Source organism: Carassius gibelio, chromosome B24, assembly GCF_023724105.1.
Source record: "Carassius gibelio isolate Cgi1373 ecotype wild population from Czech Republic chromosome B24, carGib1.2-hapl.c, whole genome shotgun sequence".
Lineage (NCBI taxonomy): Eukaryota > Metazoa > Chordata > Actinopteri > Cypriniformes > Cyprinidae > Carassius > Carassius gibelio.
In genome coordinates, this window is record NC_068419.1 from 835,476 (window position 1) to 847,975 (window position 12,500).

General features: G+C 45.6%; 1 protein-coding gene across 1 annotated transcript in view; it reads right to left on the reverse strand.

Moving 5' to 3' along the window:
- The window catches only part of ppp4r1 (protein phosphatase 4, regulatory subunit 1), a 15,398-nt gene extending 4,368 nt beyond the window's left edge, over positions 1-11,030 (reverse strand). Inside the window, exons 1-13 of the mRNA XM_052595610.1 lie at positions 10,866-11,030; positions 10,697-10,738; positions 9,776-9,860; positions 9,550-9,656; positions 8,834-8,976; positions 8,613-8,759; positions 6,702-6,809; positions 6,533-6,598; positions 6,006-6,164; positions 5,285-5,397; positions 4,787-5,130; positions 4,173-4,315; positions 1,177-1,275 (exon numbers count right to left, since the gene is read on the reverse strand). Of these exons, the coding sequence (XP_052451570.1) occupies positions 1,177-1,275; positions 4,173-4,315; positions 4,787-5,130; positions 5,285-5,397; positions 6,006-6,164; positions 6,533-6,598; positions 6,702-6,809; positions 8,613-8,759; positions 8,834-8,976; positions 9,550-9,656; positions 9,776-9,860; positions 10,697-10,738; positions 10,866-10,872 (1,563 nt within the window). The 5' untranslated portion in view covers positions 10,873-11,030. The remainder of the gene's footprint in view (positions 1-1,176; positions 1,276-4,172; positions 4,316-4,786; positions 5,131-5,284; positions 5,398-6,005; positions 6,165-6,532; positions 6,599-6,701; positions 6,810-8,612; positions 8,760-8,833; positions 8,977-9,549; positions 9,657-9,775; positions 9,861-10,696; positions 10,739-10,865) is intronic.
- Between the last annotated feature and the right edge of the window lie 1,470 nt (positions 11,031-12,500).

A 12,500-nucleotide genomic window follows, 5' to 3' on the forward strand; every position in this document is an offset into this window, starting at 1 on the left:
CGGGGTCGGTCAGAGCAGTGCATGGTGGGACGGGGTCCGTCAGAGCAATGCATGGTGGGACGGGGTCGGTCAGAGCAGTGCATGGTGGGACGGGGTCGGTCAGAGCAGTGCATGGTGGGACGGGGTCGGTCAGAGCAGTGCATGGTGGGACGGGGTCGGTCAGAGCAGTGCATGGTGGGACGGGGTCGGTCAGAGCAGTGCATGGTGGGACGGGGTCGGTCAGAGCAATGCATGGTGGGACGGGGTCGGTCAGAGCAATGCATGGTGGGACGGGGTCGGTCAGAGCAGTGCATGATGGGACGGGGTCGGTCAGAGCAGTGCATGGTGGGACGGGGTCGGTCAGAGCAATGCATGGTGGGACGGGGTCGGTCAGAGCAGTGCATGATGGGACAGGGTCGGTCAGAGCAGTGCATGATGGGACGGGGTCGGTCAGAGCAGTGCATGATGGGACGGGGTCAGTCAGAGCAATGCATGGTGGGACGGGGTCGGTCAGAGCAGTGCATGGTGGGACAGGGTCGGTCAGAGCAGTGCATGATGGGACGGGGTCAGTCAGAGCAGTGCATGATGGGACAGGGTCGGTCAGAGCAGTGCATGGTGGGACAGGGTCGGTCAGAGCAGTGCATGATGGGACGGGGTCAGTCAGAGCAATGCATGGTGGGACGGGGTCAGTCAGAGCAGTGCATGATGGGACGAGGTCAGTCAGGGACAGAGTCGGTCAGAGCAGTGCATGATGGGATTGGGTCAGTCAGCAGTGCATTGTGGGACGGGGTCGGTCAGAGCAGTGCATGATGGGACAGGGTCGGTCAGAGCAGTGCATGATGGGACGGGGTCGGTCAGAGCAGTGCATGGTGGGACGGGGTCGGTCAGAGCAGTGCATGATGGGATTGGGTCAGTCAGCAGTGCATTGTGGGACGGGGTCGGTCAGAGCAGTGCATGATGGGACAGGGTCGGTCAGAGCAGTGCATGATGGGACGGGGTCGGTCAGAGCAGTGCATGGTGGGACGGGGTCGGTCAGAGTAGTGCATGATGGGACAGGGTCGGTCAGAGCAGTGCATGATGGGACAGGGTCGGTCAGAGCAGTGCATGATGGGACGGGGTCGGTCAGAGCAGTGCATGGTGGGACGGGGACGGTCAGAGCAGTGCATGATGGGATTGAGGCCGTGATGTGGCACTGACCTGCTGTTTTGATTTCTGCTGGTCTTCAGCACTCAGGCTGCTGTCACTCACGTCAGAATCATCATCATCACACGTCAGGTGTAGAGAGGAGCCACGCCTCTGAAACACACGACACATGAAACCATTCAGCTCAGACTCAACACAGAGAACCTGAACACTATCCTCCGTCATCAACACATGCATCTACAGAATAAATCAGCACAGACACTGGTGAGCATCACGTGACAAACAAATCTTACAGTTCAGTTTGGAATCAGACCGTCTGAACGTGTCCTGTGACCGCTGACCGGAGCTCAGGAGTGTGTGTGTGTGTGTGTGTGTGTGTGTGTGTACCTGTGTGTCAGCTGACAGGAGCTCAGGTGTGTGTGTGCGTGTGTGTGTGTGTGTACCTGTGTGTCAGCTGACAGGAGCTCAGGTGTGTGTGTGCGTGTGTGTGTGTGTGTACCTGTGTGTCAGCTGACAGGTGTTCTGAGGTGTGTGTGTGTGTACCTGTGTGTCAGCTGACAGGAGCTCAGGTGTGTGTGTGCGTGTGTGTGTGTGTGTACCTGTGTGTCGGCTGACAGGTGTTCTGAGGTGTGTGTGTGTGTGTGTACCTGTGTGTCAGCTGACAGGAGCTCAGGTGTGTGTGTGCGTGTGTGTGTGTGTGCACCTGTATGTCGGCTGACAGGAGCTCAGGTGTGTGTGTGTGTGTGTGTGTGTGTACCTGTGTGTCGGCTGACAGGTGTTCTGAGGTGTGTGTGTGTGTGTGTGTACCTGTGTGTCGGCTGACAGGTGTTCTGAGGTGTGTGTGTGTGTGTGTGTGTGTACCTGTGTGTCGGCTGACAGGTGTTCTGAGGTGTGTGTGTGTGTGTGTGTGTGTACCTGTGTGTCGGCTGACAGGTGTTCTGAGGTGTGTGTGTGTGTGTGTGTGTGTACCTGTGTGTCGGCTGACAGGTGTTCTGAGGTGTGTGTGTGTGTGTGTGTGTGTACCTGTGTGTCGGCTGACAGAAGCTCAGGTGTGTGTGTGTATGTGTGTGTGTGTGTGTGTGTGTGTGTGTGTGTGTACCTGTATGTCGGCTGACAGGTGTTCTGAGGTGTGTGTGTGTGTGTGTGTGTACCTGTATGTCGGCTGACAGGTGTTCTGAGGTGTGTGTGTGTGTGTGTGTGTGTGTGTATCTGTATGTCGGCTGACAGGTGTTCTGAGGTGTGTGTGTGTGTGTGTGTGTGTGTGTGTGTACCTGTATGTCGGCTGACAGGTGTTCTGAGGTGTGTGTGTGTGTGTGTGTGTGTACCTGTATGTCGGCTGACAGGTGTTCTGAGGTGTGTGTGTGTGTGTGTGTGTGTGTGTGTGCACCTGTATGTCGGCTGACAGGTGTTCTGAGGTGTGTGTGTGTGTGTGTGTGTGTGTACCTGTATGTCGGCTGACAGGTGTTCTGAGGTGTGTGTGTGTGTGTGTGTGTGTGTGTGTGTACCTGTGTGTCGGCTGACAGGTGTTCTGAGGTGTGTGTGTGTGTGTGTACCTGTATGTCGGCTGACAGGTGTTCTGAGGTGTGTGTGTGTGTGTGTGTGTGTGTACCTGTATGTCGGCTGACAGGTGTTCTGAGGTGTGTGTGTGTGTGTGTGTGTGTGTGTGTGTGTGTGTGTGTGTGTGTGTGTGTGTGTGTACCTGTATGTCGGCTGACAGGTGTTCTGAGGTGTGTGTGTGTGTGTGTGTGTGTGTGTGTGTGTGTGTGTGTACCTGTATGTCGGCTGACAGGTGTTCTGAGGTGTGTGTGTGTGTGTGTGTGTGTGTGTGTGTGTACCTGTGTGTCGGCTGACAGGTGTTCTGAGGTGTGTGTGTGTGTGTGTGTGTGTACCTGTGTGTCGGCTGACAGAAGCTCAGGTGTGTGTGTGTATGTGTGTGTGTGTGTGTGTGTGTGTGTGTGTGTGTACCTGTATGTCGGCTGACAGGTGTTCTGAGGTGTGTGTGTGTGTGTGTGTGTACCTGTATGTCGGCTGACAGGTGTTCTGAGGTGTGTGTGTGTGTGTGTGTGTGTGTGTATCTGTATGTCGGCTGACAGGTGTTCTGAGGTGTGTGTGTGTGTGTGTGTGTGTGTGTGTGTACCTGTATGTCGGCTGACAGGTGTTCTGAGGTGTGTGTGTGTGTGTGTGTGTGTACCTGTATGTCGGCTGACAGGTGTTCTGAGTGTGTGTGTGTGTGTGTGTGTGTGTGTGTGTGTGTGCACCTGTATGTCGGCTGACAGGTGTTCTGAGGTGTGTGTGTGTGTGTGTGTGTGTGTACCTGTATGTCGGCTGACAGGTGTTCTGAGGTGTGTGTGTGTGTGTGTGTGTGTGTGTGTGTACCTGTGTGTCGGCTGACAGGTGTTCTGAGGTGTGTGTGTGTGTGTGTACCTGTATGTCGGCTGACAGGTGTTCTGAGGTGTGTGTGTGTGTGTGTGTGTGTGTACCTGTATGTCGGCTGACAGGTGTTCTGAGGTGTGTGTGTGTGTGTGTGTGTGTGTGTGTGTGTGTGTGTGTGTGTACCTGTATGTCGGCTGACAGGTGTTCTGAGGTGTGTGTGTGTGTGTGTGTGTGTGTGTGTGTGTGTGTACCTGTATGTCGGCTGACAGGTGTTCTGAGGTGTGTGTGTGTGTGTGTGTGTGTGTGTGTGTGTACCTGTATGTCGGCTGACAGGTGTTCTGAGGTGTGTGTGTGTGTGTGTGTGTGTGTGTGTGTACCTGTGTGTCGGCTGACAGGTGTTCTGAGGTGTGTGTGTGTGTACCTGTATGTCGGCTGACAGGTGTTCTGAGGTGTGTGTGTGTGTGTGTGTGTGTGTGTGTGTGTGTGTGTGTGTACCTGTATGTCGGCTGACAGGTGTTCTGAGGTGTGTGTGTGTGTGTGTGTGTGTGTGTGTGTGTACCTGTATGTCGGCTGACAGGTGTTCTGAGGTGTGTGTGTGTGTGTGTGTGTGTGTGTGTGTGTACCTGTATGTCGGCTGACAGGTGTTCTGAGGTGTGTGTGTGTGTGTGTGTGTGTACCTGTGTGTCGGCTGACAGGTGTTCTGAGGGCTGCTGGGAGCTGAAAGGGTTTGATCGAGCTGCTCGAGGCTCCAGAAAAGCTTCTTCCAGTCCAGAGTCCAGCGCCGTGGCTCTCAGAGCAGCAGTCAGGACGTCCACTTGTGCTGGACACAGAACACCCTCATATCACACACACCGTCCAGTATTAGGACTGTCCATTTAACATGTTAATCAGATGCAATTATTCATTAAATAACATCAAGATTACATTATTTTCCCCGCCCAGACCTGTCCGTCTCATGATGCAGAACAGCGTTATATGAGCTGATCATTCAGGATACGAGTGTAAAAATCCCCCTCTTAGATTTATATCATATGATAAAGCAATATCACAGCAGTAAGAGTGTCTCTGTAAGACCTGCACCACTGCAGATGTCAGATTGATTCACACAACAGTTCATATAGTGTTACACGTCTGATTTAATCTGCACATAGACTGAAGTATAACAGCGGTAGTTTAGACCCTCAGCCGCTCGTGTGTGTTCAGTATAAAACATAAATGAATTGATTAAATAATTTATGGTTTAAAGAAAACCTTCAGGTGTTTTGGTGAAAATCAAGTCATCTCGGGTCACCTTTGACGTCGGGGTCATCGATGTGTGGCTCCAGGTTCTCGATGAGCTCCTGCAGCTGCTTCCTGTCCAGCGCCGGGGCCGAGGGCCGCCTGACCTCCTCCAGCTCCAGCTCCAGCTCGGGGTCGATCCGTGGGACGGGTGTCCTCCAGTACTGGAAGGAGTTGAAGAGCTCGTGCTCCGGAGATGAGGGCTGTGTCTGCTCAGGAAGGCACTTCTGTGAGTCTGAGTCTGTGTCTGTGCAGCAGGACTCGTCTGTGCTCAGCACCTCGGCCGTCTGCTCTCCTCCACCCTCCTCTGCCACGTCTACAGAGTCCTGCGCCGGACACACACCGTCTGCGTCTGCGCTGCAGTCAAACAGACGAGCGAGCCGTGTTCAATCTTAACCCCTGTGTGACCTTATGGACTTATGACTGCAGACCAGGAGGAAATCTCTCATGTCTTGAGTGTGCTCCGTGTACAGGGATCATCTTAATTACCTGGAGCTCGTCAGCGCCTCACCTGTGTGTTTGTTTCCCGCTCCACTCGTCTCTGAAGAACTGACCGCTGTTACTGCTGCGTCCGGCAAAGGTGGAGATGAACTGACCGAGGGACTGGAACGCAGCCTGACGCACCTGAGCACAGCACAGCTCATCACAAACAACAAAACTATTGCAGATTTTATAGGGCCCTAAAACTGTAATAACCGTTATTAAAATATTCAAGTAATAAAACCCCAAACACCCAGCTGATTAAACATTCTATTGATTTTTAAAATTCGGTTACATCATTAAAGTGGAACACCAAAAATCTAAACATAATAAAATTAAATTTGGGAAAAGATTTTTTTTTTTTTTTTTGCATTTTGTTAAACTTTTTCAGGATTTCTCTTAATTAGACAAGATTAATTTAGCTACTAAAATGTAATGGAGAAAAATCCAAACATAAAACATACAAGTAGGAAAAAATAAAATAAGAAAAATTAATAAAACCGATTTAAAATGTAATGTTTAAAATCTAAAATTAGACCTAACATTTAGTCGAAATCAAAATTAGTAATATGCATTGCTAAGAACTTCATCTGAACAACTTTAAAGATGATTTTCTCAATATTTAATTTCTTTGCTCCCTCAGATTCCAGATTTATTGTCCCAGGATCACAAATGTCATTGAGAAAAGTTAAATGAAGAACAGTAAATCAGAGAATGTGGGGAGAATAAAGAGAGGTGTGTTGTGGACGTACCCAGCGTGACGGGTCGCTGATCAGACTGATGAACAGAGACGAGAGTCTGCTGCGGCGCACTTCTGGAGACGAGGCCGAGGAGACGCTCATGAAGCACTCGGCGCAGGCCTTGCGCACCCCCCACACGTTATCAGAGCACAGCTGGAAGAACCGCGGCAGCTGTCCGCAAACCACAGGAACACATCAACATCCACAGCAGCTCATTCCTGCCCTACTCACAACACAGACCGGGGCTAGTCGTCACACTGTGTGTGCGGTCAGACACAGATCTCACTGCTTCATTACTATTAATGACAACATGAGTGTAACCTGATACTTCCTGCTGACACTCTACAGCAAAAGATAGAAATAGCTGACTTCAAACCAGTTTTAGCTGCTGATAATACTAGTGTTCTGATCATTTCAGCCACTGCTGTGAAAACAATATTGCAAATTAAAATATCTTCCTTAAACTGACGCTAGAGAAGACTTTAAACCTCAGTTACAGAAACCTAACCAGCGTGACAACTTGCCCCGCGTGACCCTACCAGCAGCTCCTCCGTCGCCTCTCCTCCGACCACACTGCACATGTCTCCGAAGTTCGCTGCACAAACCTGTCAGACACAAACACACGTCTGATGAGCGCCGAGGACCCAACACCAGCACCAGCCAATCAGATTCATCCGTCGCCCTCCCGAGCCAATCAGATTCACTCACCTTGCGCACGTGGAACATCCTGCAGTCGCAGCACATCTCACAGAAGCGCGGCAGGAAGAGTCTCTCGGTGACGTCCTTCCCCACCATCGGAGCCATTTTACAGATGATCTGAGATCAAACCAGAAACAAACACTCAGACTCATCTGAACCATCTCAAGACCCCATCATTCTTTTAGAAAAACAATCAATTCTTAATATTTTTTCAACTAAAACCACATTTCATCGGTTCAGAAACCTCATTGGAACGAACTGAATAATTAAATTCATTTCAATTTATAACTTAAGGCTGGTTCACACGGCAGGATAATTAGACCGATTTTAGCCCCAATTCACCCCTTCCGACAATTTTAGGATGCTCCGATTATCGTAAAATAATCTGATCAAATATTCCTGCCGTGTGTGGTGTGTTAAGACCGCTCTCCTCTGCTCGGAAGAATGTCGGGACCGCTCCGATCTCAAATCGGGGATATCCAACATGTTGGATTTATTTTGCCCGATTTCTTCTCGTGTGTGGTGTCCCCCGAGGACAAACAATCACGCAGCCTGTGGACTGTGGCGTGTAGCCAATCAGAAAGCGAGGTGACGAGGCAGTGATAGTACCGGGAAACAAAATCAAAACAGCCGGCGTATATAATATAACAAATACAAATAAAGTCGATGGGCATAACTACATCCACAACTGCAGTCCACCAGAGTACAAACGAATATATGAACGTTTATTTCAACGGTTATTAATCTGTGTAGTACGTAACAACATTTCTATGAGATAAAACAACAACTTATCTCCATATTATGATGTAGCAAGTATAGTCCATGCTCGCGTTGTCTCCACCTCTTTGACCATCGCCTTTTCTTGTTTTTCTTATGTTTTTTTCCCGTTAAAAACAAAGCACAAACTATGACCACTGCATCCTCTTCGTCCGCCATGATTGTTTACTATAAAGTCACGTTTGATCTCGAGGGATTTTGCGAGATTTCCAGTCTGACCTGGGAATGCTCGGGAGTCAAATCGGTTCGTGTGTGATGTGTTGATATTGCCGTGTGGCTGCACACCACACACGGAACGACCAAAACTGTTAGATCCGTGATTTTTTATCGCTGTGTGTGGGGTCTCTCAGGTTTGGAAAATCGGCCGACAATTTTAAAATCGTCCCGTGTGAACCAGGCCTTAGTTACTCAAAAACATACACTACCAGCCAAAGGATTTAAAACAGTCAGATTTTTTAAATAATTATCTTCTCACCAAGGCCGCATTTATTTGATCAAAAATACAGTAAAAAATTTGAAATATTATTGTAATGTAAATCATCTGTTTTCTGTGTGAATCTGTGTTAAAGTGTAATATATTTCTGTGATGCTCCGCTGTATTTTCAGCATCATTCCTCCAGTCTTCAGTGTCACATGATCTTCAGAAATCATGAAAATATGATGATTTACTGCTCAAGAAACATTTCTGATTATTATCAATGTTGAACACAGCAGAGTACATTTTTTCAGGTTTCTCTGATGAACATAAAGATCCAAAGATCAGCATTTATCTGAAATTAAAAGCTTTTGTAACATTATACACCATGGCATTCAAACACTTATTTAGCAAGAATGCTTTAAATTGATAAAAAGTGATGTTTTCTATTTCAGATAAATGCTGAACTTTCTATTCATTAAAGCAACCTGAAAAACACTGTTTTCAGCATAATTATAATAATCAGAAATGTTTCTTGAGCAGCAAATCAGAATATTAGAATGATTTCTGAAGATCAAGTGACTGGAGCTTTAGTCGTGATGCTAAAAATTAAGCATTGAAATCACAGGCATACATTACATTTTAAATAAATTCAAATAGTGTATTATTTTAAATAGTTAGGGTCAGGTGTGTTCTGTTTCTTCATGCGTCTCCAGACAGACTCTCACCGCCATGGCTTCGGTCTTGACGTCGTCGCTGCTGTCGGGAGCGGTCAGATCCACCAGCACTGGACACACCAGACTCTCCACGTCTCCTCGCTCCATCAGCTCCTGCTCCAGCAGCACCAGCAGCGCCGCCTGACTCGTCTTCCTCACCTGACGGAGACAGCAGCAGCTCTCTTTAGCAGCACTCCTGAGGACACACAGCAGCACACACAGCTCACACCTACCAGGTTGTTCTGGTCGGACAGGTACCGCACCACGATGGGAAGCAGGTACTTGGAGAAAGCGAAGGGAATGGAAGGTCTGTGCTCCTGACAGAAGATGGCGATGTGTGGGATCTGCTCCATCAGCTCCGCTCGAACCGTCGGCTCTGACCAACAAAACAATATTCATAAAGCACAGCCGGAGAAACACAGCAGGGCTGGATATACAGTACAGGAGCGATGCTGGAATATGAGTGTGTGCTTCAGCTGATAAAGAAACACAGGTGATCTGAGAGTAGCATCACAAACACAGAGAGTCAAACAGAACAACAGCTGAAGCTTCACCAATCACACAATTACATTACATTTATGCATTTAGCAGACGCTTTTATCCAATGTGACTTACAGTGTATTCAGGCTATCAATTTTTACATATCATGATAAAGGATTGAAACAAAAACATGAAACTGAACCAAGAGAAAACATTACCGTCTCCATCCACGAGAGGGCGCTCTGTGCTGCTCACTTCTCCTGTAGTCTACACTGAGAACATAGAGTGCCCTCTCGTGGCTGGAGACGGTAATGTTTTCTCTTGGTTCTAAATAAATGCGATTTATAGTCGAGTGCAACTTATGCATGTTTTTTTCCCTCATCATGACGTACTTTTGGACTGATGCGACTTATACTCAGGTGCGACTTATAGTCCGAAAAATACGGTAATCAGTGACTCGGTTCAGTACCTGAGTCCTCTGCGAGTCTGTCGATCCGCTCCAGCACAGACACACACTCGTGCTCATCCTCGCTCACGGCCCGGAGTGTGTCCAGAAGACTGCGGGCCACCATCTGCCTAAACACAATCAAACAGAGGGTCAGGTGCATTGTGGGATACAGCATCCGAAACAGCCTGCTCTGACAGATAGAACAGGTCTGCACACTGTAGTCACATTAACAGGGTTCGGTGTTCACCTGTTGAAGATGTTCTCGCTGCTGATGTACTTGTCCAGTCGACCCAGAGGGGTCAACATCTCATCCTGAGACACGAAGTCCAGCACTGAACACACAATAATAGTGTTAGACCGAGCCGACTCCATCCAGACACACAACACACACACACACACACACACACACACACACAAACACCATCTTATTAAAATTATATATACTATACGCTTTATATTTATATAACACACATACTTAGTGTACACTTTAATTTTGCACATAATATACCTGTACACACAACTGCTTTTTGTAATATACCTGCCTACAATTGTCAATTTGTATATGGTCAACCCTTACCAACTTATTTGTATTTTATTCTTTTATTCTTTGTTTTATGTTCTGTCGATATAGTGTGAAGTGTTACTATTATATGGAGATCACAGACTGACAGCAGTTTAACTGTAGTTATGGAATGATGTTTCTCCACAGGCCTGTCACTATTGTGGATTAATGGACTGATGCTGGAATAGTTGTATCTCAGATAAATAATATCCTCCGAACAAACCAGACATCAATGGAGAGATGATTTACTCAGCTTCAGATGATGTATTAATCTCAGTTTCACCAAACTGACCCTCGTGACCGGTTTAGTGCCCCAGGGTCAGATCTGAGCGAGTAAAGACTAGTTCGGAGGACTAAACCAAGCCCAAACTCAGCTGTCGAACGCGTCACGAACACAAACACCAGGATTCTGAACACGGTACTGTGGTATTACCAGCATTCTGAGTTCAGTGAAGATCTATCTCGAACACTGATCTGATTCCGAGTGCATTTACACACATTTACCTCAGACTGCACAGTCACGTGACCTGCTCTTTATCAATCACATCCAGCAGAAGCTAACGCCTTCAACACACACACACAAAAAGAGATAAACACAAAACTCACATCCATCCGTGTCCTCCTGGGAGTCCTGCAGCAAAGAGAGATCTGAAAAACACAACACAATCAGAGTGTGTGTGTGTGTGTATGTGTGTCTGAGGGAGAGAGGGTGTTTAGTCAGAAGTGTAGGAGTGTGTGTTAGCGTGTGTGTGTGTGTGTGTCGAGCTCTACACACCCGCCATCTTGCGCTGCTTCTACATCTAAGCCGCTTCTGTGCTGATGACCAACACAAACTACACAAAATTACACAAAACTACACACAAACACGCGCCTCGGAGCACTGAGCCTTTATCACGCACGCGCCGAACGCAGCCTCTAGAGCGCGCACGCACGGAGTGACGCGCATGCGCAGCGAACACCATAACTATCGAAATTCATTTATATTTATTTGTTTACACTATGTAAAGTCAAAATCAGATTTACAAGCGGGTAATAACATCAACGGCATTTATCATAATATGGACATAAATATAATCTAAAACAATAAATGGTTCTTGTATGAGGATAGGTAAAGCATCTGCTAAATGTAAATGCACTTAAGATACTCTGAGAAATACTTTAGTATTACTGTTTGGTGTTATCACTCAGAATAAGGATGATAGCCTAATAATAAATATATTGTACAAGCATTATGAATTCACTTAGTTATGAATACTAAATCTGTTTTCTTTCTTTTTTTTTGTTTTGTTATGAAAGTGTGAAGCAGCTAATCTGCTTTTACTCATTTAATTCCTTATTAAGATTTCTTAAATGTATTAATTAAGGACATCTTTAATGCATTTAATAATATTTAATTTCATTAAAGTACAACAGGCAGAATCTAGTCAGTGTTTAGAACTTTAGAAATATACATTAAGCAATATGTCAAGGATTGTTTCAGTAATGTTTGTAATTTCAGTCTATTAATATAATATTTATTGTATTTTAGATATTTTTTCATTGTTGTTGTAGAGTCAAGTCCTAAAATAATTCCTTTGAAAGTAATGGATACATCTGGATATTATAATCAATAAATGAAGCAATATTTTCACAGAGTTGTTCAGTATAATGTCAAGTCCAGAATAAAAGAAACACCATTTCTGTGTGAAATCGAAAATCTTGATACCATCTTATCAACTCTACTATATTTCTTGATAAAATGCATGTTTCTGTATTTTTTACATGCAATGCACCTTTTTTACATGTATATAACAATAAATAAATGACACAAAATGAAAGCTTTAACAAAATACCAGGGATATAAAAAAAACATTAACCAAATTAAAGTAGTAGTGCTTCATATGTCTTTTTAGCTTTTGTTTCTTATATTTTGTAAAATTACCATGTTGTTTGATTTCTTATATGTTAGAATGTTCACAATTTGACTTAGCTTTAGCTCATTTCTTTACATGAATATGATTTTTTCCAAGTAAAACAATTAGTTGTGTAAGAAAATAAATTGTAGGCTACTTCTAGAATCAACGGTATCTTATAAAAAAACAAACATGACCATCAAACACTTCAATGTGTATTAATATTCCAAACATCCAAGAAATGAAGTTAGAGACATCTAGCCTTCCCAAAATAATAGAGTATACACACTGAAGAAGAAAATATGAATCACGGATTCTTTAAAAACATCACAAACAAATCACAAGAGTTTTCTGGATTAATTCTGTGTAATATTTTAAAAGATTAATCTTTTACTGTATTACTTGTGGAAAACTTATTTGTTATTGACCATACTCAATGTTTTCAAATTTACATGGTACATAATTCTTCTCTAACACATTTGTAATATAACTATTATTATTTTGTGATGACGTGTCAG